This window comes from Hibiscus syriacus, unplaced genomic scaffold, assembly GCF_006381635.1.
Source record: "Hibiscus syriacus cultivar Baekdansim isolate YM2019G1 unplaced genomic scaffold, ASM638163v2 tig00116971_pilon, whole genome shotgun sequence".
Taxonomy (NCBI): domain Eukaryota; kingdom Viridiplantae; phylum Streptophyta; class Magnoliopsida; order Malvales; family Malvaceae; genus Hibiscus; species Hibiscus syriacus.
The window spans coordinates 1233945-1259923 of record NW_024063495.1 but is presented as its reverse complement, the minus strand read 5'-3'; the positions used below and the strand labels follow the sequence as shown (position 1 = coordinate 1259923).

The 25979-nt window shown below is 34.5% G+C and overlaps 4 protein-coding genes and 1 long non-coding RNA gene across 5 annotated transcripts; all 5 read left to right on the top strand.

Moving 5' to 3' along the window:
* Positions 1–696: 696 nt before the first annotated feature.
* Positions 697–6793, top strand: LOC120192009. The gene is made up of 4 exons (XM_039194855.1): positions 697–843; positions 1808–1852; positions 6310–6413; positions 6578–6793. The coding sequence occupies exons 1-4, from the start codon at positions 723–725 to the stop codon at positions 6680–6682; spliced, it is 375 nt and encodes a 124-aa protein (XP_039050786.1). The 5' UTR covers positions 697–722; the 3' UTR covers positions 6683–6793.
* A 1169-nt stretch (positions 6794–7962) lies between these two features.
* On the top strand, positions 7963–9717 carry LOC120191910 (60S ribosomal protein L17-2-like). Its single transcript, XM_039194775.1, has 7 exons — positions 7963–8036; positions 8141–8177; positions 8394–8434; positions 8839–9069; positions 9158–9260; positions 9351–9418; positions 9533–9717. The coding sequence occupies exons 1-7, from the start codon at positions 8034–8036 to the stop codon at positions 9593–9595; spliced, it is 546 nt and encodes a 181-aa protein (XP_039050706.1). The 5' UTR covers positions 7963–8033; the 3' UTR covers positions 9596–9717.
* A 5841-nt stretch (positions 9718–15558) lies between these two features.
* LOC120192098 lies at positions 15559–17202 on the top strand. Its single transcript, XM_039194948.1, has 5 exons — positions 15559–15657; positions 15764–15921; positions 16396–16517; positions 16614–16705; positions 16859–17202. The coding sequence occupies exons 1-5, from the start codon at positions 15559–15561 to the stop codon at positions 17111–17113; spliced, it is 726 nt and encodes a 241-aa protein (XP_039050879.1). The 3' UTR covers positions 17114–17202.
* A 643-nt stretch (positions 17203–17845) lies between these two features.
* Positions 17846–21376, top strand: LOC120191819 (protein MSP1-like). Its single transcript, XM_039194725.1, has 14 exons — positions 17846–18033; positions 18311–18373; positions 18722–18829; positions 18961–19050; positions 19152–19227; positions 19312–19405; positions 19475–19544; positions 19685–19864; positions 19944–20066; positions 20151–20234; positions 20330–20514; positions 20631–20769; positions 20846–20905; positions 20997–21376. Exons 1-14 carry the CDS (start codon positions 17881–17883, stop codon positions 21213–21215), a joined length of 1644 nt encoding a protein of 547 aa, XP_039050656.1. The 5' UTR covers positions 17846–17880; the 3' UTR covers positions 21216–21376.
* Positions 21377–22836: 1460 nt separating this feature from the next.
* LOC120191822 lies at positions 22837–24251 on the top strand. Its single transcript, XR_005522733.1, has 4 exons — positions 22837–22984; positions 23082–23506; positions 23619–23698; positions 24178–24251. It is a non-coding gene; the product is annotated as an uncharacterized LOC120191822 (long non-coding RNA).
* The last annotated feature ends 1728 nt before the right edge of the window (positions 24252–25979 follow it).

Here is a 25979-nt window from a genome sequence, read left to right as displayed (position 1 = left end):
CATATTTTTATCTACACAGTTTTTAAGTTTTTTTTAATTTTAAAATGTCACATCACTTTATTTAACGAAATAATGTTAATGGTGTTATTAGTTGTGCATGGATTTTTAAATATGAATTTTAGAAGGGTTAAATTACAAATGTAAGAAGAGTACAGTGACTTGGAGAATATCTAAAATTAAATATATAATAGGGTAAAGTACACATTTAGCACCTAAACTATTACTTTTGTTCCATTTTAGTACCAAATTCTATTTTTTTTTCAAAATCATACCTAATGTTTAGGTTTCAATTTGATACATCACCGCTAAAAAACTAACAAAATTGTTGATACGATATTCTTTAATTTTTTATTGATAACGTGACATTACCTTATGTTGATACTTTGACATTATCGTTAAATTTTTAAGGGTTAGTACCAAATTGAAACATAAATTAAATGTTTGATATAGTTTAAAAAAATAAAGTTTGAGTACTAAAACGGAATAAAAGAAATAATTTATGTACTAAATATATAGTTTACTCTATATAATAAATCAAGTTGCATAATTAATGTCCTGTTTGGTTCGTTCCAGTTTTCATATCTATTTCCCGTTTTTTTCCGTTCAAATTCTCAAAGAAGCCAAACTGTCCATATAATTATCTAATGAAAATTCCTGGATATATATAGTGGGAAAAGAAAAGAAGTAGCGGGGCAGGGTTCGGTGTCCTTCAATGGAGGCCAATGGAGGGCTCGTCTTCTCAGCCCTTTGATCACGGTCAAACGGCTCCCGGCGCTTCCAAGTTCCTCTCTAACCTCCCTCTCATGGCCACCCCTCTCTACCACCGTCATCTCCTCCAATCTGGTTCCCCCGTTTATCTTATCTTTAATCCCCTATTATTATTGTTGATGTTGCTGAGAAAATTTATAAGTGTGAAATTGTGTGTTAGTGGGAGTAGTTTTACCGAATCTAGCCATGAGTTATTAATAGCTTAGGAGATTAATATAGTTTAATTGAATCCGGCCATGAGTTATTATTATTATTATTTTCGGATATTAATCTTAAAGTAGGATCGTATGATGTTAGCAGATGGAAAAAAATGAATTAGGGTTCTAAATCAAGGGTTTAGGCTATCTTGACTAGTTTGTTTATGGAGGAATACTACAAATGTGATCAAATTTATGTTTGATTGATGGTTTGCTAAAATTTTACAGTGGAACATTTGACAAGTAGAGAGCAATTAGTAACTTGAGCTGATGAAAATTCTTTACGAGTGAAAATCGTTTTAAAACAATGCTAGGGTGTGTGCTTAGGGATGTGTTTTAAAGTATGATATCTTTGGAATTACCGTTTTCAGTTGTCTTCAGTAAAATTCTTTTTGGGGATCTTAGTTTCATTTTGGGGTGGGAGTTTTGGCAAACATTTGAATGTACCAATCGAATAGAGTGTCATGTTTTCCTGTTTAGCGTTCTCTTGTAAGCATGTTTTGTGTCGTAACATTTGACATGGAATGTAGAGAGCAATCATTGACTTTGTTTTGTTATCAAATTGAGCATGGGAGAGCAATTAGTAACTTGAGCTAATAAAATTATTCATGAGTGAAATATGTTATTTCAAGACAGTGCCACGGTTTGTATGTAGAGATATGGTTCAAAGTATGATATCTTTGGAATTACCTTTTTCGGTTGTCTTCAGTAAATTTCTTTGTTGGGGATCTTAGTTTTGATTTGGGATAATTATGTGCGAAAGTAATCTTGAATTATTGCAATAACCTATACTTCTCCATCAGGATCAAAAATAGTTTTGCTTATATTGCAAAATTTTGCAGGGGGGCTGCGAGTTTATATTTGTGAGCACAGTACTTCTCCTCCAGGTATTTGTAAACCTCATCTTATTATGGTTTATGGACTTTCTAATTTCAGAATGTCTTGAGGGAAATTTGAAAGTGACTGTAAAAAAAGTCAAAAAGGTGTAGTGAGAGAAGCTCCAGCTTCTCTCTAAAAATCAGGCGTTTTCAAAAAAGTTCTTTCTTTGAAAATCTCATACACACTCCCCGACGTCACTCTATTCATAACCCAGTGGTCGGCCACCACTTCACTGCCGCAACAGTCACTGTCAATAGTCTCCAACCGTCGCTCGCCGGCATCGGAAAAAGAAGGAAAATATACCATTTGAATCCTCTCTTCACCCCAAGCATGGATCGGACACTGGTTTTTTCAAAATTGAATTAGATCGTTGTAGATCTAGAGGAAGATTGTTGATTCTGCCAGCCGCTTTTCCTGAAGAAACAAGTTTGTTGCTTTGTGAGAAGATTATCCACCACCGACCGACGCAACCTCCTCCTCCATTTCACTGCTAACCCAAACCTATTTTCCAATTATCACTACTTCAGCCTTTTCCCTGACGGCATCCTACTTTCCGTCCTTCTCTTCCGCAATTGAACACCGGGACTTCCTGGTTTGCTCGCTTCGACGCCAGCATCAAGGATAGGCTTCCACAGTGAACCTAAGCCGAGTGTTTCTTCAATACTGTCGCCGTTGACGATTACTATTTCTGACTACAGTAATTCAGTTCTGAGCTTGGGTTCCTTCTCCTTAAATCGGACGACATCAGTTCGACTTATAATGTATTCTCCTTCGGTAGCCACTGGATCGTCTCGGATCCGAGGTAGGTTGGTTCCGAGGTTATATAAGGCCTTCTCACCTTTGGGTTTTGCCAACGGAGAGGTCAGATTTCGATTAATGGTTTTGCCCGAGAGTTCTGGCTCAAAGATGAAGGGTAGGGGTGACAACGAGTTACCCAATCACAGCCGAAAAATCGTCTCGCCGAGGGCCGTGAATGGCAGGATACTCCTGTTGAGAAGGAAATTGTTAATGGTGGTAATCGGAAGCAGTCGCTGAGTGGTGGAGATAGAAGGGGTCAGTTTAAGTCGAGATCAAGTGGGGAAATGCATTCGAAGGGGTATTCCGATGAAAAGTCGTCTGAAGAAGTAAGAAGGAGGAGAATCGAGTTTCACAATTGGTGGAAGGAAGGCCAACTGAAAAAACGTAATGGGTACAAAAGTGGTTGTTACACGTTATTTATCGAAAACTTACCAGAGAAGATCCATTGGAAGAGGTTTGGATCTTTTTTTTGCATCCACGATCTGATTATTGATGCTTTCATTCCAAAAAAAAAAATCAAAAGGCGTTCGTTTTGGGTTCATTTGTTTTGCAAAAATCAAAGAATCAAGGAAAGCAATCTCATAAATGAATGTCTCCTATATTGAAGGAACCAAAATTGGTGTTTCTTTGGCTAAATTTAAACCTTGACATTTTTTTTTTAGAAAGTCCTCTACAACTATTCACCATAAGTCGGGGATGGAAGTTGTTTCGAGAAATATTCATAGTGAAGTTGAAGGTGTTATGGACGAGGATAAACTCCACGTGTTGAGTAAATGTCTAGTGGGTTGGTGCAAGGACTTTATCAAAATCGGTAATCTCGCTAGTCAAATGCAAGCCAATGGACTCACTGGTTTCTCATTGATGAGGGCTGTTGGAAATGCAGTACTTATGATTTTTGAAGACTCTTTTTCACTGAGAAGTGTGAAGAATGATGGATTACAGACTCTCACTAAGTGGTTCTCCAGAGTTGAAGCCTGGTCAGAAAGTCTGGTGGTGGAATGTCATCGAGTGTGGTTAGTTTGCGAGGGAGTGCCTTTTCACGCTTGGAATTGGAATATTTTCAAAAACATTGCAGACAAGTGGGGTAATTTATTAGCAATCGACGAAAGCTGTCAATCACCATCATCTTTTGATCGGGCAAAAATTCAAATCCTCACAAAGGCAAAATTGAGAATTGACGAGTCGTTGGAGTTGAAAGTCGGTGCTAACTCATTCAAAATCATGGTGCATGAAATTGAGCCTTCCTTCAAACCAAATTCTTGGGTCCTTGACAAAGTCGATACTCATTAGATCTCTTTTCTTCAATTGGGGCTTTGATTTACTTTAATGGTTGCAGGTGTTGGTTTTCTTTTGTGTTTTGCTCTTTTGCGTTGGTTTGTTCCTTTTGCTGGAGGTGTAAAGTAGAAACAGGATGATTGTCGATGGGATTTTCTGGTTAAGGAAGTGAGAGATTTAGGTGTTTCTGGTTTGTTGTAATGGTGTATTTCTCCATTTGAGAATATTCGGTGTTTCCATATGTATTTGTTACTATTATTAATAAGCTATGAGGTACTCTTTTCTTCCTTTCAATGTTCGTTAACATACTTCTTAGTATGTGGACGAATACGAAGAGAGTTTTTAATGAAGCCTCCAATTTCTATAAAAAAAAGTATGTCTTGAGGGAAACTTGGTTTTTATTTCAACTTATATCTTGAATTTATAATGAACTTTCATCTAACCAGTTTAGTGGGAATTGAATTTCTATCATAATTTGATTTCAATGTTCTATGTTATAGCTTTATGTTTTATGCATAAATGCGCAAAAGGAAACTTCCAATAACTCGATTACACCCTCTTGTTTTATAATTTGAACATGCATGCATTTTTCTTCTTGTTATCTTTTGGGTTCCCAACAAGATGAGAAGAGCGCAAGAAAATAGCCGTGAGATTTTTCTTATTTACAAGCTAGATGGTTTTACTCTTCCTTGTATATCCAGAGAGCCAGCGCATAAAGACGGGCCAACAGAACATTCTTATTAGGTCTAGGGATGGCAAAAAAAACTGAACCTGTTGGGGAAAATCGAAAATCGAATTAAACGGGTCGGGTTCGGGGATGATAAAGGGGACGGGGAAAAACCGAATTTTTTAAACGGGGATGAGGACGGGTTTAGTAATCCCTGCCCTGATACTCGGCCCAATAAATATTAAAAATAATTATTATATATATATAATATTAATAAATTTAATTTAAATTAAAAAAATATAATTGTATTGTTGATATGATATGTTATATAAATTAATAAGTACAACTTGTTCACAAGAGTCCGAAGCATATTGTAAAAGCATCGAATATGATCGTGATGATGGTGACGAGGTACTAAATTAATATACAAGTTATACATGATATCATTAACTTTTTTATATAAATTTTGGTGTTTTATAATTTTTTTTGTGTAATTGTAGCAATCAAGGGGTCACAATTGTTTGATGACAGTGGTGGTGTCGTTGACGTGACTTGGAAGTTGGAACTTTGGAAGAATGATTTCGTTTATGAAAGTTGAAACATTATATTATTAGTCATTGTCATTATATATGTCTATTTGAATTGTTTTGTTTTTATATTTTGGATGCATTTGGTGGTGTTTGGCGTTTCAAGTAAGTTTAGATCCGATAATGACATTATTTTTTAAATAACTCGTGTCATCGTGTGAAATTTAAACAGTAACGAAGATCCCCGCGGTGAAAAATAACCATCTAAGGTAAATGGTTATTTAAACGAGGATACCTGTTTCCCCGCTGTTTTCCCCGATTACTCGAAGGGGATCCCCGTTTAAATCCTCGCCCTTTTTTAAGTGGGTACGAGTTTTTTAAACGGAGACGAGGACGAGGGGACCAATCCCCGGCTCGAAATTGCCCCGTTGCCATCCCTAATTAGGTCACACATGCTTAATAACAAGAAGGGTGATTCTAGTTCAAAGGATTCAAAAGCCGCTGCTGAGGGTCCTAGAGAGAGGTGTTGATTTCATCTTTCTCGAGTGAATGGTATTTAATTTGGCTTGTTACAATTTGGTTAATTGTCTTGTTATTCCCTTTTATCCTTATTTGGGGATAGGGATCTAAGCATCCTTTGTAGCTTCATTCATAGATTGCATCATATTCTATTGCATTCCGGTAGGATCTAGAACAAAAGGCATCTTCTTATATGTGGTCATACGTGATGTCTAGGCTAGATTGTTTTGTCCCTGCCAATTTTTTCCCTCAGGGCTGTTGAAAAAGTCATGGATAGCAGTACTTCAGCAAAGAAAGACAATACAAGAAGTATTTCTCACAGTCAATAGATGTTTTGTCCTAGTAGCATGTATGTGTTTGCACATGCGTGGTTCACTGTAGAGAGTAAACATTGCCGAGAAACTAGAATGTCGCCGTGGTCATTTATAGCTGGTATTTCGATTGACATGCTTAAAATGAGTTTATAGTACAATTCTCTCTACGAGTAACGATTGTCCTACATAATGGTAATTAACAGTGGTGCATTTTGTTCTTTGTATTTTATGTCAGCCTTGGCCCATCTGTTGTGCCTCATGTAGTTGATTAACAACATTATGTTGATGATCTGTTAAAAGTCAGTCTCTTTGATTCTACTGAGAATTATTATCTTAAATTCCCCTAAATACACGAAAACATGCAGAGGGATTGAGCAGTAGCGCAACTTATAAGGACTACCATAGTTTGACTGTTGAGAGGCTTCGTGCCCTTCTTAAGGAAAGAGGACTTTCACCCAAAGGAAAGAAGGCATGTTCTAGTGAAACCTTTCTTTGATGCTTCCTAAATTCTTCTTTATATTTTAAGCATCGTGATCAAGTTTAGGTGTACTGGTGCGTGTCGTACTTCATATTGCTTTTAGGTGCAATGAAGCTACATTCTCAATACATGCTTAGCTAATTAATTAAATGCAGGACGAGCTGATTGCGCGCTTGAAATGTGTTAACGAATCAGCTCGAGAGTTGGATCGATGCAGCAGCAATCGTTGTGGCCTAAAAAGGGAAGAGTTAGAACTTTGAGAACTTGTAAGAATGAATAATGGTTTACTATGTATATAATAGGAGCTTAATCCAGAAATTTTAGAATTTCTTCAGGGCAGTGATTGTGTAATTACTTTGAGCCTGACGGTTAAATCGGCACGTCGGGCCGGTTTTCGTTAATATGATTTTAAAATTTTCGAATCATGTCGACTTCGGATTTTGCTCGATTTTTTATTTGGGCCGTTTTAAGCTCAAATCAAGTGATTTAGATTGGATAATTTTACTTTAGGGTCATGTTAAGTTTCGCTATTTGGGTGATTTAAAATTAACCAAAAAACAAATTTTGATATTAATAAAATATTTAATTGTTTTTTAAGATACAATTTACGGGAAAATTAGCCCAATATTGATGTTGGGATAATTATTTAGGTTTATACGTCAGCCTAAAAACTAATTTAAGATCTATGATAATTGTGTCATGACCTTTGATGAGTTTTACTAAAAGATATATTTCTTTTAGCCCATAGCGTGTGGGCCCCACAGAAATTGGTCATAATTCCATTCAACCTTTAAATTAAAGGAAATTGACGAATTTAAATTTAAAATCTCTTGTATGTCAATTCAGGTTCAATCAATAATTATTTACTTATATTAAATTTATTATCTTTTTAAATGGATTAATTTATAATAAATATAAGAATTATGAATGCTAAAACCTTTTGAACATAACCCACTTATTTTAATTAATTTGATGTAATCTTTTATTTTAAGAATAATTCTAAGATAAGAAATTCATTAAAAATGTTTGTTTGAGTAATTTTTTTATTTTATGAACACTTAAAATTTTAATTTTAGTCAAAATAATCTATTTTGGATAGAAATCATTATCTGATGAACTCATGAAAAGATCTCAATGGTAAAAAAGAATGTTGTTCTACTTAAAAGTTTTGAGTTCAAGAAGCTATGTTTGTAGTGTGTTTGTGCATTGTTAAATTTTATCATTTATACCCGAGACTATTCAGAAGAAGTTTCTTTATTTACTTAACCACTTTACTAAATAAAAAAGCTATTATATTGTTATATTTTGAATAAACAGTTGTTACATTTCTAACAAAAAATGTTTAAATTAAATTATAATTGAAAATAATTATATATCTATAAAAATATCAATCATAATATGAATGATAAAAATATCTAAATTAGTTTTGGTGATAAATAGAGGGTCTTGAAATTTGCCCAATAAATTAAGAAAAATTGGGTTTAATATATGGAGTAGAAGATGAGGCCCTATAGAAACTCGTATCCTTTTATTTGTTAAAGAAACCCTAACACAGCATTTCTTTTCTTGTAGTATAGCAGGGAACTGTTACACTCAAGAGGAGCAGCAGCCATGGTTCGTCAATCTTCCTCATTATTGCTTATATTCCGTTTTTCTTTAGAAATATTCAACTTTAATTCCAAAAAAAAATCCGTTTCCATTTTCTCTCCTTTTCTTAGGTGAAGTATTCGAGAGAACCAGACAACCCCACCAAGTGTAAGTTCTTGTTTTCGTTGTTTATTTATCAGTTTCACTTAAGATCAGGTTTTATCTTCTATTTGGTAGCCGGGAAAACTGCAGGAAACCTAAATGCAATACTCGATTTTATTTTTTGTTCTCGTTTCTGTTTTAAAATCATTTATTGCAGTTAGTTTAGTTCTTTGGATAAGATTGGAGCTTGATTGTTGGTTATTTTATAACATGTGTTTTCAGCTTGCAAAGCTAGGGGCTCAGATCTTCGTGTTCATTTTAAGGTATGTTTATCTCATTTTAGTGATTATCTGTGAAATTTTAAACAATTTACATTTAGATTAGTAAAATTCATGCTTCTGCTAAATTGTGGAGTTAACAAGACGGCTTTACTTGCTTTATTCTTTAACTGTGACACGTCGATGTTTTAAAAATTCGACTGGAGATCGATCTGCCGAGGCTTAACCGGTTGGTCGTATGGAAAAATAATTTAAGTATTAGGTAAGCATTTTTAGTAGTACATAACTGTTATAGATAACAAGTATGGTTGTAGCTGTGGCTTGTGGTGCCAATAGCTTGGGCCTAGGATGGTTAAGGTGTTAGTAAGATGACTAATTACAATGACGGCACCCGATCGTCGTGCCAAATATATCGGCAGTAATAATGATTTATACTTTATATCTAACAGAATACACGGGAAACTGCCTTTGCAATCCAAAAGCTACCTTTGACTAAGGCTAAAAGGTACTTGGAGGATGTCATCGTGCACAAGCAAGCTATACCATTCCGGCGCTTCTGTCGTGGAGTTGGGCGAACCGCACAGGCTAAGAATCGTCATTCAAATGGACAAGGTCGATGGCCTGTGAAATCTGCAAAATTCATTCTTGATTTGCTAAAAAATGCGGAGAGCAATGCTGAGGTATCTATCAATGAATATGTGTTTTACTCTATTCCGGCCACATTGCTAACTTTTGAACTTGTCTCATCGTCATTCCACTTTTTCTTAGGTGAAAGGCTTGGATGTAGATTCGCTGTTCATATCTCACATTCAAGTCAATCAAGCTCAGAAGCAAAGGCGTCGAACATATCGTGCACACGGAAGAATTAACCGTTAGTGACTTCTTTGACCAGCCTTTATATTACTTGTGGGTTGTGGTTTTAAATTTTCCGAGTTGTGTTGATGTCGTTTTTCCTTTGCAGCTTACATGTCTTCACCGTGCCACATTGAACTGATTTTGTCTGAGAAAGAGGAACCTGTCAAGAAAGAGGTAAACATTTCAAGTAGAAAATTAGCTTCATTGGTATCGCTAGGAATCTTCATTAGTGTTATTGGTTGTAGTTGTGACATCGCATTGCATAATATTTGATTTTCGTTTTTGCAGCCGGAGACTCAGTTGGCTCCGAGGAAAGCAAAGGGTCAATCCATACGAAGCAGTGCTGAGTGATGGATCACAATTCGGAAACTATCATGTTTTTCTTTCATTGTTTTTGTGAGGTGCTCAAGACTCAAGTTTGTTGATGGAGATTGCGTGGTGTCTATTTAAATCTATGTTGAAGTTTATTCCCACCTGAAGTATGTGAAACTTGCGTTCATTGGGTCTCCTAACTTATATTAATATGGACTTGTGTTTAAATGTTTGAGTTAAATTTTTATACCAAGTGCATGAAACAAATTATTTGACATGTCAATGTCTGGTTTTTTTTCCTTACAAGACAGTGGGTTCAGTGGCTTTCCTGTTGAACCCATCTTGAGAATGCTTTAAGAGTATTCATGTCGGCTCTGTAGTGCTTTTGTGTGAATTCAAGCAGCATAGGCCATGTAACCACTTGATCACCCTTTGGACACAAGAAGAAAGCAAGTGATTTTCTTGTGGTGTGGCTGTTCACAACCGCCCGGTGCAAGCAACTTTTGTATCTTCCATTTGACAAAGCCTGAAGGACTTAATCATCAGACCAAAGCATTTTTACAGTTCAAAGATGTTATGGATTAAATGAACAGAGTATGTTACCATGAAGTTGTCTCCGATGTTAACGACGAACCCTTCGAAATTCGGGGTAATCGAACGCCATTCCATGGTCAACAAACACGCGAAGACCACCAACTCGGTCTCGGTGAAGGATGGTTAAAGAGGTTGGATCACAATGAGGCCCTGTCCTTTTCTTGGGCTCGAGGTATACTAGAAGATTTTCTCTAGTATCGGTGAAAAGAGAAAATCATACTTATTTCTCAAATGAAACTTTCAAGTATCACCCATCAAATGATACCGAAAGTTATCAAATGACACTTCTAAGTATCGAGTGTCATTTGATAATTTTTTGTATTGTTTGATGGCGGATACTTAAAAGTTTCATTTGAAAAATAAGTATGATATTTTCTTTTTACTTACATTGATACTTAGGGATGGGCATAGGACTCAAACCCGACGGGTTCCGACCCGATCGAGTCAATTTTTTTAAAAAATTCGGGTTTTGGGTTGAGTCGGGTTTTTTTAATGTGATGTTCGGGTCGGATTTAGGTTTATGGTGAAAAATATTCGACCCGGTCGAAAAAATATATATAATTTTATCTTATATATTTAGGAATAATTACAATAATATCAGATTCTGTGATATCTTCTATGGAACTTTTATATCTCTTTTGGTTTGGTAAGGCTGAGAAATATGTTAAAGCTGTTTTTTCCCTAGCTAGTAAAATCGCTCCATGTGTCGTATTTGTTGGCGAGGTTGGTTATTCGTGAAACTCTATTCGAATTTTAATTTCGGGGCTATGCCAAAGTTATTGTGATTTTGCTTTCATCCCTGTGCTGAACTATATAGGTTGATAGCATGTTGAGCCAGAGGGAGAATTCCCAGAAGCATGAAGCCATGCGCAAGATGAAAAAATGAATTCATGATGAACTGGGATGTTCTATGTACAAAAGACACCGACGGGTTCTTGTACTTGCTGCTACTAATCGGCCTTACAACCTCGATGAGGCTGTCATTCGAAGGCTGCCATGCAGGTGAAGTATCATTTCGGTTCTTCTTGGTTGATTTCCTGTATTCGACATTCACCTTTGAGTTACAGATGTGCTTCTTTAAACTTGCTGGTACCGTATACTAATAGTTCTGCAATTTTGGTAGATTGCTGGTGGACCTACCGGATGCTGCAAATAGAGCAAAGATACTCAATCTTTTTCTAGAAAAAGAGGTCGTGTCTTCTGATGTCGATTTTGATGCTATTGCGAGTATGACGGACGGATATTCCGGGAGAGACCTTAAGGTTACATTAGACTTGGATTGCTTTTTTCCTTCTGATGATTTAGATGACTGATTGTTACTTGTTTTTTGTTGCAGAATCTGTATGTGACTGCTGCGCACGGTCCAATTCAAGAGATTCCTGAAAGGAGAGACAGGTAATGAAGGAAGACTTGATGAAATTAGTACATAAGTCGGAATTGCAACCGTGTTGTTTAGTATCGAACTGACCGTTTTCGGCATTGATGGCAGGAACAAGCTGCTGCTCGAGCCGAAGGCAAACCTGCACTGCACCAACTCCGAGCATGAGTTGCTATTTACGCTCTTTAAACATGAAGGACTTTAAAAATGCTCATGAAAGGGTACGTTCCAGCATATGGTCGGCGTCCGTAAACATGAGCACTCTGCATCAATGGAACGAGCTCTACAACGAGCGTGGTTTGAGACGAAAGGAGGCTCCCGGCTACTTCGTGTGAAGGCCTTCTTCGTAAATGCATGCAAGAAAGTGATTTTGTCTGTCTGCTCACTAAGAAGCTACATTCTTTTGTCTGTAAAAATTACATAGGGCGTCTTATTTCGAAACTCTTGCTCGATGGTAAAAGATTTGTGAAACAACAAATTGCTCATGGAGAATAATAATATAAAGACGATGAATGATTTGTTCAATCATTTTGAGTTTTTTTATTAAAAATCTGCATCTGACTGTTGCGACATAAATATTAAAAAAAATTATTTGATAAAATAGAGATCTATTTTAAAAAATTAAAAAGAAATGTATTATTGTAATTATCTTTAAATATATAAAGAAAAATTATAAATAAAGATTTTTACTGTAAATTTAAACACGACCTGATTTAATCTTATCTTTCACAAAACTTGATCCGATTTAAATTTAATTCTTTTTTATAAAAAAAATCATCTTATAAAATCGATCGAGTCAAAATCCGTTGAATTCATCTTAAACAATAATTCCTATGTGAAACCTAATATAATTAAACTTTAGATTTTTAGATTTATGGGTTGCAATTCCCACCTGAAGTTTGGTCACTACTCCTTACATTATAATAAATTTTCAATTTTCAATCGTAATTCAATCACTGTTGTTAAATTTACAAAGTTAAATTTATTATTAGTTATTGCATTAAAGTTATAGATTTGGTATTTATTTTCAAATTTTATCATTTTTATTTTTTAAAATTTAATTTAATTTAATTATTATTTTGTTTTTAATCGCAATTTTAAATTTTATATAAAAATATAAAATTTAAAATTGATCAAATTAGATTTTAGAGATTAAAACTGTAATTTACACATAATATAAAGATTGATGATAAAATTTAACACAAAAATATTAAATAGTTTATAATTATAAACTAAATTGATAAAATTTATAAACATTTAAGATTAATTTTTTATTATGTAAATGAATAAATGATGATATCATTTTTAGCCATGTGATGAAAAATAATTTAATCAATACTTCAGTAACTCGATGATATCATTTTTTATAAATATTATTTTTATTACGTCAATGATTAAATGATGATATCATTTTTTGGAAAATGTTTTTCGTAAAATGAATTACATCTTTTGAAAAATATTTTTTAAAAAACATTTTACGGTGTTTGGAAGATGTGTAAATCATCTCCACTAGTTGATAAATTTTGTAGAAATTATTTATTCAAATATGAAATATAATAAATAATATTATTTATTATAAAAATGTAATATTATTATTTTAAAAATATTAGAATAATTCATGTAATATTATTTATGCTAATATTATTATTAAAATATTATTTCTAAAATTTTATAAATAAAAATGTTAAGATTAGTATATTATATTAAAATTAAAAAATTATAAATTATAAATTATATTAAAGATTTATTAAAACAAGAATAATGTATTATATTTTTAAAATTATTAATAAATATATTTTAAGTATTTTTATTAAAATATTACTAGACTATTATATCAATATTAAATACATAAATAATATTATTATTTATTATTAATATTAATATAATAATATTTTTTAAGAAATTAATAAATAATATAACTTTTATTATTAATTTATTATATATTATTAAAATAAGAATATAATAATATCATATATTATTATAATTTAACTAACTATATAATAATATTATTATTATATATTATGTTCTTAAAAATATTAATAAATATATTTTAAATACGTTAATATTTAATATTTTTATTAAAATAATACTAAAATATTATATTAATATTAAATATATAAAATAATATTATTTTGAGTATTTATGCTTTGAAGTAAAAAGTTCGAAAAATGACTTACGAAAAATCAAACCGTAATTCATTTTTTAAAAAATGCAAATGAGGTTCTGTTGATCAGAAAAATATTTTACATTAATCAATCTATTTTTCTCCGACTAAACACTAAAAAATAAAAAAAAATCAAAAAAATATTTTATATGAAACAAACAAATCCATATTTTCAAGGCGATATTCCTGTAATATCCATACTCTCGTCTTCGTTTGAATTTTGGCGCTTACGCTTGATAATATCGCATACCAGTACGACGGCGTATCATTTCTCTAAAAGCTCAAAGTGAATACCGTTAAACTTCCCTCCACCAAAAACCCTTTTATTTTTCATTTTCATTTTTTTTTTGAAGAAAGAAAAAAGAAAATCAAGAAATATCATTAGTCAAATCAGTTTTTATATAAATACCTGACGATTTTATAAATTCAATCTCCCCCACAAGAAAAAAAAATATTGGGTAGCAGACAGCCATGGTTTCAACGAAACGAAATCAATCTATCTCTGGCGGCAATAGTACGGATTCTTCTTCTGAAGATGAGTCTACAAAACGGCAAAAGGTGTTAGCATGAAAAGCATCCGAATTCGCTTTTTTTTTTTTTGGTTTTGAGATTGACGGATTCGAGCAGTTAGTTATTGACCTTTTTGGCTCCTTTTTCTTATCAGGTGGAAAATGAGGAGAAGCCGAATGGGGAAGTGGAGAGTGCGAAAGAAAAGTGTACCAAGCTAGTTGTGGATCCCGCAGATCGTGACAACACCGAGGCTCAGATCGTCGGAGATAGTGTGAATGCCGGGAAGGAAGAGGTATCATCGGCTGCTGCACCTCCCGTTAAGTGCCCTGACTCTAAGGGTCAGTTGTTAGTTTTTCAACTTTCCGTGATTGGCACATTAGGTTATTTGAATTTGGATTTGCATTTGAGAGTTTTGAGACGCATCATATCTTTTCATTGTTTGTTTACTTCAATTCTTGCATATCTTTTGCTTTTGTGGAACTTTCTTTTTTACTGAATTGGAATCTTATTGTTGTTTTAAAGGTTCTCTGCCAGTTGGTTATAGACCTATACCTTGGTGCGTGCTTATGTCACAGTCTGCGCTGGTATTGAAAACATCATCTTTTGGATAAGAATATTCTCTGTGTATATATATACTTGTATGTATGTATATTTAACTTAAATAAAAATTATGTTATTACTGCAGAACCCTAATGTTCCCATTAGCACGCGAAATTTCGCAATTGGCTCGAGTGGACTATGCGATTTCCAATTAGAAAAGGACCAGACAGTCAGTGAACTTCTTTTTACGATCAAACGCATTAAGGTATCGCCCAAATTTTTACATTCAATTCGTTGCTTTTTGTCGGATTGCTACAAAATCAAGAATGCTTCTGCATAGATGAGGAATTCGTGTTTCTTCTCTGTGGATTTAGGGTTTTCTGTTTTTTTTTCCTGTTTTTTTTTTCAATTTTTAGATTTGTGCGTATGTATGCTTTTTGGAGATAGACTCATTATTATGCACATGCAGTATTAGTGCTCATTTTTTGTTGACATAATCAGCGCGAAGGCAGTTCAGTAGCCATGTTAGAAAGCATCGGGAGCAAGGGATCGGTGCAAGTAAATGGGACTGTGGTGAAGATAAAATCTACTTGCATGCTTTACTCGGGTGATGAGGTTGTCTTCGGGTTGTCGGTGAATCATGCATATGTATCCTTTTCTTGGGCTCGATGGCAACTTTTTAAAGTCAATCTATTGCCAGTGTTACTATTGTCATTTCAATCTTCATGTTGCTGGTTATGTGTTTCTTTGTCTATGCTTATGTTTGTCATTTCCTTAATTTGATTCTCTCGATTTAGATATTTCAGCTACTCATAGATGTGGTTGAATTTAAGGTTGCAAAGGTCCAGAATGCAGGAGATCCATCAACTGTTACTGGGGCCACCATATTTTCATCCGGCACAGAGGCAAAGGCAGGCATCCTAGAACTCTCTGGGTGAATGATTTACGATGACCTTTCTGGAGGATGTTTGCTCCAAAAACTACTTGTGATCTGAAATTTTGAAAAAGTTTCTGTAAACAGGAATTCAAGGAACGAAACGATGGGACAAAGGATTCACAGCCAGCGTCACCAATAATTGCTTCATTCTGCAAAGCAGTATTCAAAGCGAAACTTCATGAAGGAATTCTTGATGGCCAAAACTTAGAAGTGTCATTTGATAACTTCCCATATTATTTGAGGTATACTGAACTTTGTGCATGCGCCTCTTTTTTATTAAAGAAATATTTTACCCCTTGACAGAAGCTAAATTAGGTACTGAATCATGATCTGGTTTGAATCTAGAAACGGAACTCTGTTAGTGAACATGGGAGACTGTTAGGCAAGGAAAGGAAGAGTAATAAGTAAATTAGGCACTTTAATTACCTTTCTTAATTGTATCTGCTACCATCTAGGCATGTGATGATAGCATAACTGATTGTTCCGCTACAGACTATTTAATTTTAACTCAACCTGTGATGAGTAGTAATTCGAGATTGTTTTGTCTATATGCAGATTGTGAACTGTTCTTATTATTGTTTAACTAGTGAACTTATGCTATCTTTTCTTCTATGCATTCTGAACTTTCCCCCCAAATAATTCGAAGTGATCAGAGTTGTTTGGTTATTTATTTTTGTAATGATGCATCATTAATTGGTGAATTTCTATCTTTCCAGTGAAAATACAAAAAATGTGCTGATAGAAGCTTCATTTATTCACCTCAAGCACAAAAAGCATGCCAAGTATACTTCAGAGCTAACATCTGTTAATCCGAGGATTTTACTCTCTGGTCCTGCAGGTCTGTTGTGTCGATACAATGTATTGTTTGTATTTGTGGCATTAAAATGCTAAATTAAGGGGGGAGTTTCATTTTTTACTTCAAATGTTTATGCAGGGTCTGAGATATATCAGGAGATGTTGACAAAGGCACTTGCTAATTATTTTGGGGCGAAATTGCTCATTTTTAGCAGTCATGCTTTTTCGGGTGTAAGGGATTGATATTTTATGATCAAGTTGATTGTCAACATCATTGCATTCTTCCTCCGTTGTTCAGTTTCACTGTTAGCATATTATTGCTTCACAAGTCAAGATACTAAAGGCTCATAAGTTGGTCAATTGATGATTATAAATATGTTGTAGGATTTGTCTGCGGAGGAAACACAGCTGCTGAAGGATGGAATCAATGCAGAAAAATCATGTATCTACACCAAACAGAGCCCTGGACCGACTGATTTGGCCGAGGGTTTGCCAACTGTTGAAGCAGTAACTTCAAGCCCTGTGGCCGCCCCTGCGTGTGTGCTGGAATCTCAACCAATGACAGAAGCTATTACCATGCCTTCCTCATCTAGGACATCTAAGAATCAAATGTTTAATATAGGTATTTACAGTTTCTGAAAGACCTTTCACTTAAGGTTTTTGTGTTATTAACATTTTATAAGTTTTTACTTTTCGACTATTACCCTAACATGGAACGTCCAGGTGACAGAGTAAAGTTTATGAATCCAGCAGCGTCTCCATCTAGGTACTGCAATCTCTTTCCATCTTACAAGTTCTTAAATTAATTCCTTTAAATTCCCTTGTAATCTCTCTTTTAAGGTTATAATGAAAATGCATTTCCACCTGATCTCAATGACACAGGCATATGGTTTTCTTGGTTTGATCCTATCTCACATGTTCTTATCGTATTTTTTTTTTTTTTTTTTTGCAACTCTCTAATTCATTCTTTATCAATTCAATCTACAGCGGTCCACCTTATGGGATTCGTGGGTGGGTCGTGTTACTTTTTAAGAACAATCCTTTCTCAAAAATTGGTGTACAGTTTGATAAACCCGTTCCCGACGGTGTTGACCTTGGACAAAATTGTGAGCCAGGCTATGGGTATTTCTGCAATGGTGATGTTCTATACGCATTTTGATGACTGTGTCCAATGTTTAAGCTTTTCTTACCTCTAATTATTAAGGGTCTTTCTCCATTTCTCTCTAGGTTCTGATCTTCTTTGTTTGAAGAACTCGGGCTTTGGCAAAAGACATATTAAAGCATTGTTTGAGGTGACATTCTTGATTTTGCGGTTTGCTTCCATTTTTTGTTTCTTTATAACTAAACCTTTCTTTTTTTATCAGGTTGTGCACAATGAGAGCAGAACTTCGCCTTTTATTTTGTTTATGAAAGATGCTGAGAAGTTTCTCGCAAAATATGATGAGGAGTTTATCGCAGAAAATGACTCTTGTAACACGTTTAAGGAAAAACTTGAAAAGCTTCCCGACAATGTCATCGTAATTGGTTCTCACACTCATTCTGACAATCATAAAGAGAAGGTACATTTGCTTTTTGTGTTGTTAACTCTTTTGACTTGTTCTCGTGCTCAATCTTTTGAACATAAGGTAAGGAAATTCGCCTTGTTTTTTTGTTTTTTGGGTGTGAAAAAAAAAATAGTAGAATTAATGCCTGAAAGAATTGGAAATCAAAATTGCAAGCAGACTATATCAGTGGTTAATGACAACTTATCAATTTCGTGTTTTTAGTATGACTTGTATTCATTTAAACGTTAAAAGATTTAGAAGTATCTTATGTTGTGGCATTTTATCCTTGTAGTCACATCCTGGTGGTTTGACTTGCAACATACTTCAAACTGGTCACTTTGGATTGTCATTGCCGGTAATGGTTCAATCTTTACAGATAGTTTTTTTTTTTTTTTTACTAATGACGAATGTGGGTGGTTTTCAAATGATGGGGTTGGTATTTTCTTGTCGAAGAAATTTTGGATTTAATTTATCTGATTCCAGAGCATGTTACATGAAATTCGAAGTTAATATTCTTGGCAATTCTCTTATGAGAATTAAATTTGGAGTCTATAGATAATATGTTGTTCTTGGGATCAAACATGAATGTCCACTTTCAGTTTTATTAAGCTCTTTCATCTGTATACTACTTTCAGTTTTATGCTAGCAAATATGTTTTTTCCTCAATGCATACGTGGCATTTTTACTCTTTTGGAATTTTCAGGATCGTTTTGTCTGTGCTAAGGGGCATGACAAGGGGAAGGAAGTTTCAAAGGAAAAAAAAATATTGGCTGTGCTTTTTCCAAACAAAGTGACCATTCGCAAGCCACAGGTTTGTTTGGTGTATCCCAAATAAGAAATTCTGTTTGTGTGGCACTGCTTGTACATGTGTTTTAACTCGAGCATACTGTCGAAGCTTATGTTTAAATCGAACATACTATGGAAGCTTATGTATTACTGCAGGATGCACCCCTGCTCACATCTTGGAAGCTCCAATTGGATCATGATGCAGCAACTCTGAAAATGAAGACAAACTTAGATCTCCTACGAACTGTTAGCAACATTCGTTTTTGTTGCTTTTTATCTTCTATTTGGGGCTTTAATGTCCCCAGGAGATCTCTGAGTGAAATTAATACTTTTGGTTATTCATGTAGGTTTTGGTTCAGAATAGTATGGAATGTCAAGGGCTTGAAAGTTTGTGCATCAAGGATCTGACCCTTACAGATAAAAGTAAGTTTTCTTTTGACATATCATCATCTAATGCAGAACAGTATGGAATTGTCAATAAATTTTATATTTTGGTATGCCTTGCAGTCGCCGAGAAGGTAGTTGGATGGGCTCTAAGTCACCATCTAAAGCAGAATCCGGAAGCTGATGCTAACTCGAGGCTTGTTTTATCTTATGAAAGGTACCTGAAAAAATCTTCTCATTTCTGTTATAATGTTTTTATCTGCATAGTTAATTGTTATTCTGGCAGCATCCAGTATGGCATCGGAATATTCCAGGCTATCAAGAATGAATCTAAAAGCTTGAAGAAGTCACTTAAGGTCCTCTTTGTACCTGCCTTCGAAATGAGATGCACAATATCGAGTCTCATTTGTCTTTTCATTTCAAAATTATGGTGTATTCTTTGACTAGAATGTGACCGACCATTAAATCTTCATCGTGGTTGTTTTGCTCATAACAGAATGTCGTAACTGAAAATGAATTCGAGAGGAAGCTTTTAGCTGATGTCGTTCCACCGGATGACATTGGAGTTACCTTTAACAATATTGGAGCACTTGAAAAGGTGAAGGATACATTAAAGGAGTTGGTCATGCTTCCTTTACAGAGGCCTGAACTCTTCTGCAAGGGGCAGCTAACCAAGGTTTATTTACCATATAGCAATACGCTTCTGCATTTCAATTTTTTATGTCATTTGTTGATTTTTATGTAAAAATAATCAGCCTTGCAAGGGCATACTCTTGTTTGGACCTCCCGGAACCGGAAAGACCATGCTGGCAAAGGCCGTTGCTACGGAAGCTGGTGCAAACTTCATCAGTATATCAATGTCAAGCCTCACATCGAAGGTTGATTTTGTTGTTCCTTTTCGACTGATTTTCTTTTCCCATGGTGTCATATCTTATATGAAACTTTTATCTCTTTTTCTGCAGTGGTATGGTGATGGTGAGAAATATGTTAAAGCTGTTTTTTCCCTAGCTAGTAAAATCGCTCCCTGTGTCATATTTATTGACGAGGTTGGTTATTCGTGATACTTGATTCAAATTTTAATTCCGGGGGTTATCCCAAAGTCATTGTGGTTTTCCTCTCATCCCTGCACTGAACTATATAGGTTGATAGCATGTTGAAGCAGAGGGATATTTCCCAGGAGCATGAAGCCATGCGTAAGATGAAAAATGAATTCATGATGAATTGGGATGGTCTACTTACAAAAGACACCGAACGGGTTCTTGTACTTGCTGCCACTAATAGGCCTTATGACCTCGATGAGGCTGTCATTCGAAGGCTGCCACGCAGGTGAAGTATCATTTCGGTTCTTCTTTGATAAAAGAAACAGACATTCACCTTTGAGTTAAACATTGCTCTTTTAATTTGATGGGTACCATATACTAATAGTTCCTCAATTTTGGTAGATTGATGGTGGACCTGCCGAATGGCGCAAATAGAGCAAAGATACTCAATGCTATTCTAGAAAAAGAGGACGTGTCCTCTGATGTTGATTTGGATGCTATTGCGAGTATGACGGACGGATATTCCGGGAGCGACCTTAAGGTTACATTAAACTCCAGACTGCTTTTTTCCTTATGATGATTTAGATGACTGATTGTTTACTTGTTTTTTGTTGCAGAATCTGTGTGTGACTGCTGCGCACTGTCCAATTCAAGAGATTCTTGAAAAGGAGGAAAAGGTAATGAAGGTTGAGTCAATGAAATTAGTAATTAGGAATTGCAATCGGGTTGTTTATGTCAAACCGACTTTGTTTTCAACATTGATGGCAGGAACAAGCCGCTGCTCGAGCCGAAGGCAAACCTGCACCACCTTCGAGCAAGACTTCCGACCTACGCCCTTTAAACATGGAGGACTTTAAAAATGCTCATGAAAGAGTACATGTCAGCATATGGTCGGAGTCTGTGAACATGAGAACTCTGCGTCAATGGAACGAGCTCTACGGCGAGTGTGGTTTGAGACGAAAGGAGGCTCCCAGCTACTTCGTCTGAAGGCCTTCTTCGTATATCTTCCTAAAAACTATGCTCTACTTGTAAATGCATCCAAGAAAGTGATTTTTGTCTGTAAAAAATGAGTTTTCAGTTACATATACATACATTTCACTTCGCTAGCCAAGTTCAGCTAAAGGGATTTGTGAAACAACAAATTTCATTGGGGGAGAATTTGTTCATGCAATTTGAGTTTAATTCGAAGTCGAATTTAATATGTTATTTTAATTTTTTTCACTCATAGTTAACTGATATAAAAAACTTGACTCGAATTTTATGGTAAAAATCTGCATTCGATTTAATCTAACAAAAATGTGAAAAAATATTTTTATTCGATAAAAAAGATATTTAATTTATAAATTATTATAGAGAGAGGTACTATAATAATTATTTTTCCTATTATTTTGATTCGAATTGAAGATTTTTCATCCTAAACTAACTCGACCGATTTGTTTTCAAAAATAAAATCAATCAGACCCAACCATTCAATATTTTATCATTTTTATATATGATCGACATAGTTAAAAACTTACCATATACTTCATTCCTTGAATCTCATCTATGCTACCTAAACAATGTCCTAGCTACATCAATCACAGAGAGAATTAAGAAATCTTACACATGGCTCAACTAACTTTCAGGTGAATACAGAGAAGAAACAAAGATCAATCTATAAATTATGATTAATTCCAACTTAATCGATATAATATGATTCAAATTTAAAATTTAAATATAATCTAATTTAATTTGAGAGAATTTGAATCTCATATCATATTTAAATGATCTAAACTGAAAATCGATTCGATAATTTTATAACTCGAATTTTCTAAGAAGAGAGTAGCTTTATAAAATCCAAACCCTAATTTTCTTGGTACCTCACATGCAGAGTTTAACCCATGAATCATAATTAATCTTCCCAATTTAAAACATGATATATTATATACACTTATTAATGATGTTCTCTTTGTTTTACTTTAATTTTAAGCCTTGTTTAAGATCTTTATTAGCACTCTAACTGATCAGGTTTTAACATAATCCTCCACCTCCATTTGTAATGATACAAACAACGATTCAAGTTTGACCTATCACCCACGACTGGTTTAACTTTTATTCTCATCCTCGTTCACCACTCATAAAATCTGTATGATCCCGTTTAATAAGATGTTAAATGAAGTAAATTCCTGTGAAACCCATTCCACAGCATTTCTAATTTTCAAAAAAAATATTTTATAGCGCAAAGCAAATAATTTTGGTGGTAAAAGAATTGTGGTTATTTCTTGAAGTCTCAGATTCGAGTACCATGAATGTCCGGGTGTGAGCGTTAAGTTTTTTACGACGAATACTAAAATGAAATAAAAATTAAATGTTAGGTATGATTTTTAAAAAAATAGAAAGTTTAAGTACTAAAATAGATTAAAACTGATAATTTATATACTAAACGAGTAGTTTACCCTTTTTATTATATTAATAATTTTCTTATAATTAATTTTAAATAATTATCCTCTTCTATATCTACATAAAAAATGAAAATCTATTAAAAATAAATTTTGGCCCTTACGCTTGATAATATCACACACCAGTACCACCCCCCCTTTTTTTCTTGTAATTTTTCATTTCTATTTTCTTTAGAAAAGGAAAGCAAGAAAATCAAGAAATGTGATCAGTCAACTCAATTGCTATATAAACCTCTCTCACTAAGAAAAAATAAATTAAGCTCTCGTGACAGTAGTACGGATTCTTCTTCTGAAGATAAGTCTCGAAAACGGCAAAAGGTGTTGGCATGAAACGCACCAAAATCTTTTTTTTTTTTTTGAGAATGCCTGATTCGAGTAGTTAGTTATTGACCTTTTTGGCTCCTTTTTTTATCAGGTGAACAACGAGGAGAGACCGACGGCGGAAGAGGAGAGTGCGAAAGAAAAGTGTACGACTCCAGTTGTGGATCCCGGAGATCGTGACAGCTCCCAGGCTCAGATCGCCGAAGACAGTGTGAATGCCAGAAAGGAAGAGGCATCATCGGCTGTTGCACCTTACGTTATTTGAATTTGGATTTGAATTTGAGAGTTTTGAGATGCGTCATATCTTTTATTGAACTTAAGTGTGTTCGAGTTATGTTTGGATGTTCATTTGCTTTTGTGGAACTTTTTTTTTATACTGAATTTGGATAATCTTGTTTTTAAAGTTTCTCAGCCAGTTGGTTATAGACCTATACCTTGGTGCGTGCTTTTGTCACAGTCTCGGCTGGTATTGAAACATCATCTTTTGGATAAGAATCTTCTCTCTGTGTATATATACTTGTATGTATGCATATATATTTAACTTAAATAAAAGTTATTTTATTATTTGTAATGAGTTGGATATCCCTGCAGAACCCTAATGTTCTCATTTGCACATGAAAATTCGCAATAGGCTCGAGTGGACTTTGCAATTTCCAATTACATATGGACCAGGCAGTTAGTCAACTTCTTTTTACGATCAAACACATTCAGGTATCACCCAAATTTTTACATTCCATTTGTTGCTTTTTGTCGGATTGCTACAAAATCAAGAATGATTCTGCATACAAGAGGAATTCGTGCTTTTTCTCTGTGGATTTAGGGTTTCACATTTTGTGTTTCTTTCTTCCTGCTTTTTTTTCTTTCAATTTTTATATTTGTGTGTATGTATGCTTTTTGAAGATAGACTCATTATGTACATGCAGTATGAGTACTCATTTTTTGTTGACATAATCAGTGCAAAGGCAGTAATCTACTTGCATGCTTAACTCGGGTGATGAGGTTGTCTTCGGGTTGTCGGTGTAATATGCATATGTATCCTTTTTGGCAATTTATTAAAGTCAATCTATTGCTTGTCCTTTTAATCTTCATGTTGCTGATTATGTGTTTCTTTGTCTATGCTTATTTTTGTCATCTCCTTGATTTGATTCTCTCGATTTAGATATTTCAGCTACTCAGGAATTTTGTTGCAGTTAAGGATGCAAAGGTCCTGAATGCAGGAGATCCAACAGCTGTTACTGGGGCCAACATATTGCCATCTGGAACAGAAGCAGAGGCAGGCATCCTGTAACTCTCTGGCTGAATGATTTACCATGACATTTCTGGAGGATGTTTTCTCCAACAACTAGTTGTGATCTGAAATTTTGCAGAAGTATCTGTAAACAGGTATTCAACGAACGAAATGATGGGACAAAGGATTCACAACCAGCATCACCAATAATTGCTTCATCCTGCAAAGCAGTATTCAAAGCGAAACTTCATGCAGGAATTCTTGATGGCCGAAAATTAGAAGTGTCGTTTGAAAACTTCACATATTATTTGAGGTATACTAGAACTTTGTGCATGTGTCTCTTTTTTATTAAAGAAATATTTTACCCCTTGCCAGAAGCTAAATTAGGTACCAAATCGTGCTCTGGTTTGAATCTAGTAGCGGAACTCTGTTATTGAGCATGAGAGACTATTAGGCAAGGAAAGGAAGAGTGATAAATAAATTAGGCACTTTAATTACCTTTCTTCAATGTGTCTGCTACCATCTAGGCATGTGATGATAGCATATCTGATGGTTCTGGTACAGGCTATTTAAGTTTAATTCAACCTGTGATGAGTAGTAATTCGAGATTGTTTTGTCTTTATGCAGATTGTGCACTGTTCTTATTATTGTTTAACTAGTGAACTTTATGCTATCTTTTCTTCTATGCATTCTGAACTTTCCTCCAAATAATTCAAAATGATCAGAGTTGTTTGGTTATTTATTTGCATAATGATGCATCATTAATTGGTGAATTTCTATCTTTCCCGTGAAAATACAAACAAATGTGCTGATAGCAGCTTCATTTATTTACCTCAAGCACAAAAAGCATGCTAATTATACTTCAGAGCTAACCTCTTGAATCCGAGGATTTTACTCTTTGGTCCTGCAGGTCTGTTTTGTCAATACAATGTATTTTTTTGTATCTGTGGCATTAAACTGCTAAATTAAGGGTTCTGTTTTTCATTTTTTTTACTTCAAATGTTTATGCAGGGTCTGAGATATATCAGGAGACGTTGGCAAAGGCACTTGCTAATTATTTTGGGGCGAAATTGCTCAATTTTAATAGCCATGCTTTTTCGGGTGTGAGAGATTGATATTTTTTGAGCAATTTGATTGTCAACATCATTGCGTTCTTCCTCCATTTGTTGTTCAGTTTCACTGTAAGCATATTATTGCTTCACAAGTCAAGATACTAAAGGCTCATAAGTTGGTCAATGATTATAAATATGTTGTGGGATTTGTCTTCAGAGGAAACAGAGCTGCTGAAGGGTGGAATCAATGCAGAAAAATCATGCATCTACACCAAATAGATGTTGAAAGTTCAAAGTTTGGCACCAAATGGTGCATGGTTCAAAGTTTGACATTGAATGGTGCATGGTTCAAAGTTTGACAGATTTTTGTTGAAAAATTGTAATGGAAAAATTATAAATTTAGCCTCTGTACTTTAGGGTATTTACAAGATTAGTCTATAAGCTTCAACTATAAATACCTTAACCCATTTAGCTTCAAAATCATCCCAAATCATTTTTTTCTCTCAATACTAAAGAGTTTAGAGAGTTTTCTTGTGGGTTGTGAGTGTTTTGTAAACACCTGTAAATTTTCTCTCTTTAGTAAAAGATCTGCAGCAGTCTGGAGACGTACGCAAAATTGGGCGAACTCCGTTATCAATTTCGGATATTATTTTTCTGCTTTTATTTCGCATTCTCACTAATCTGGTTATGGGGAAATTACTCGTTTAATTTC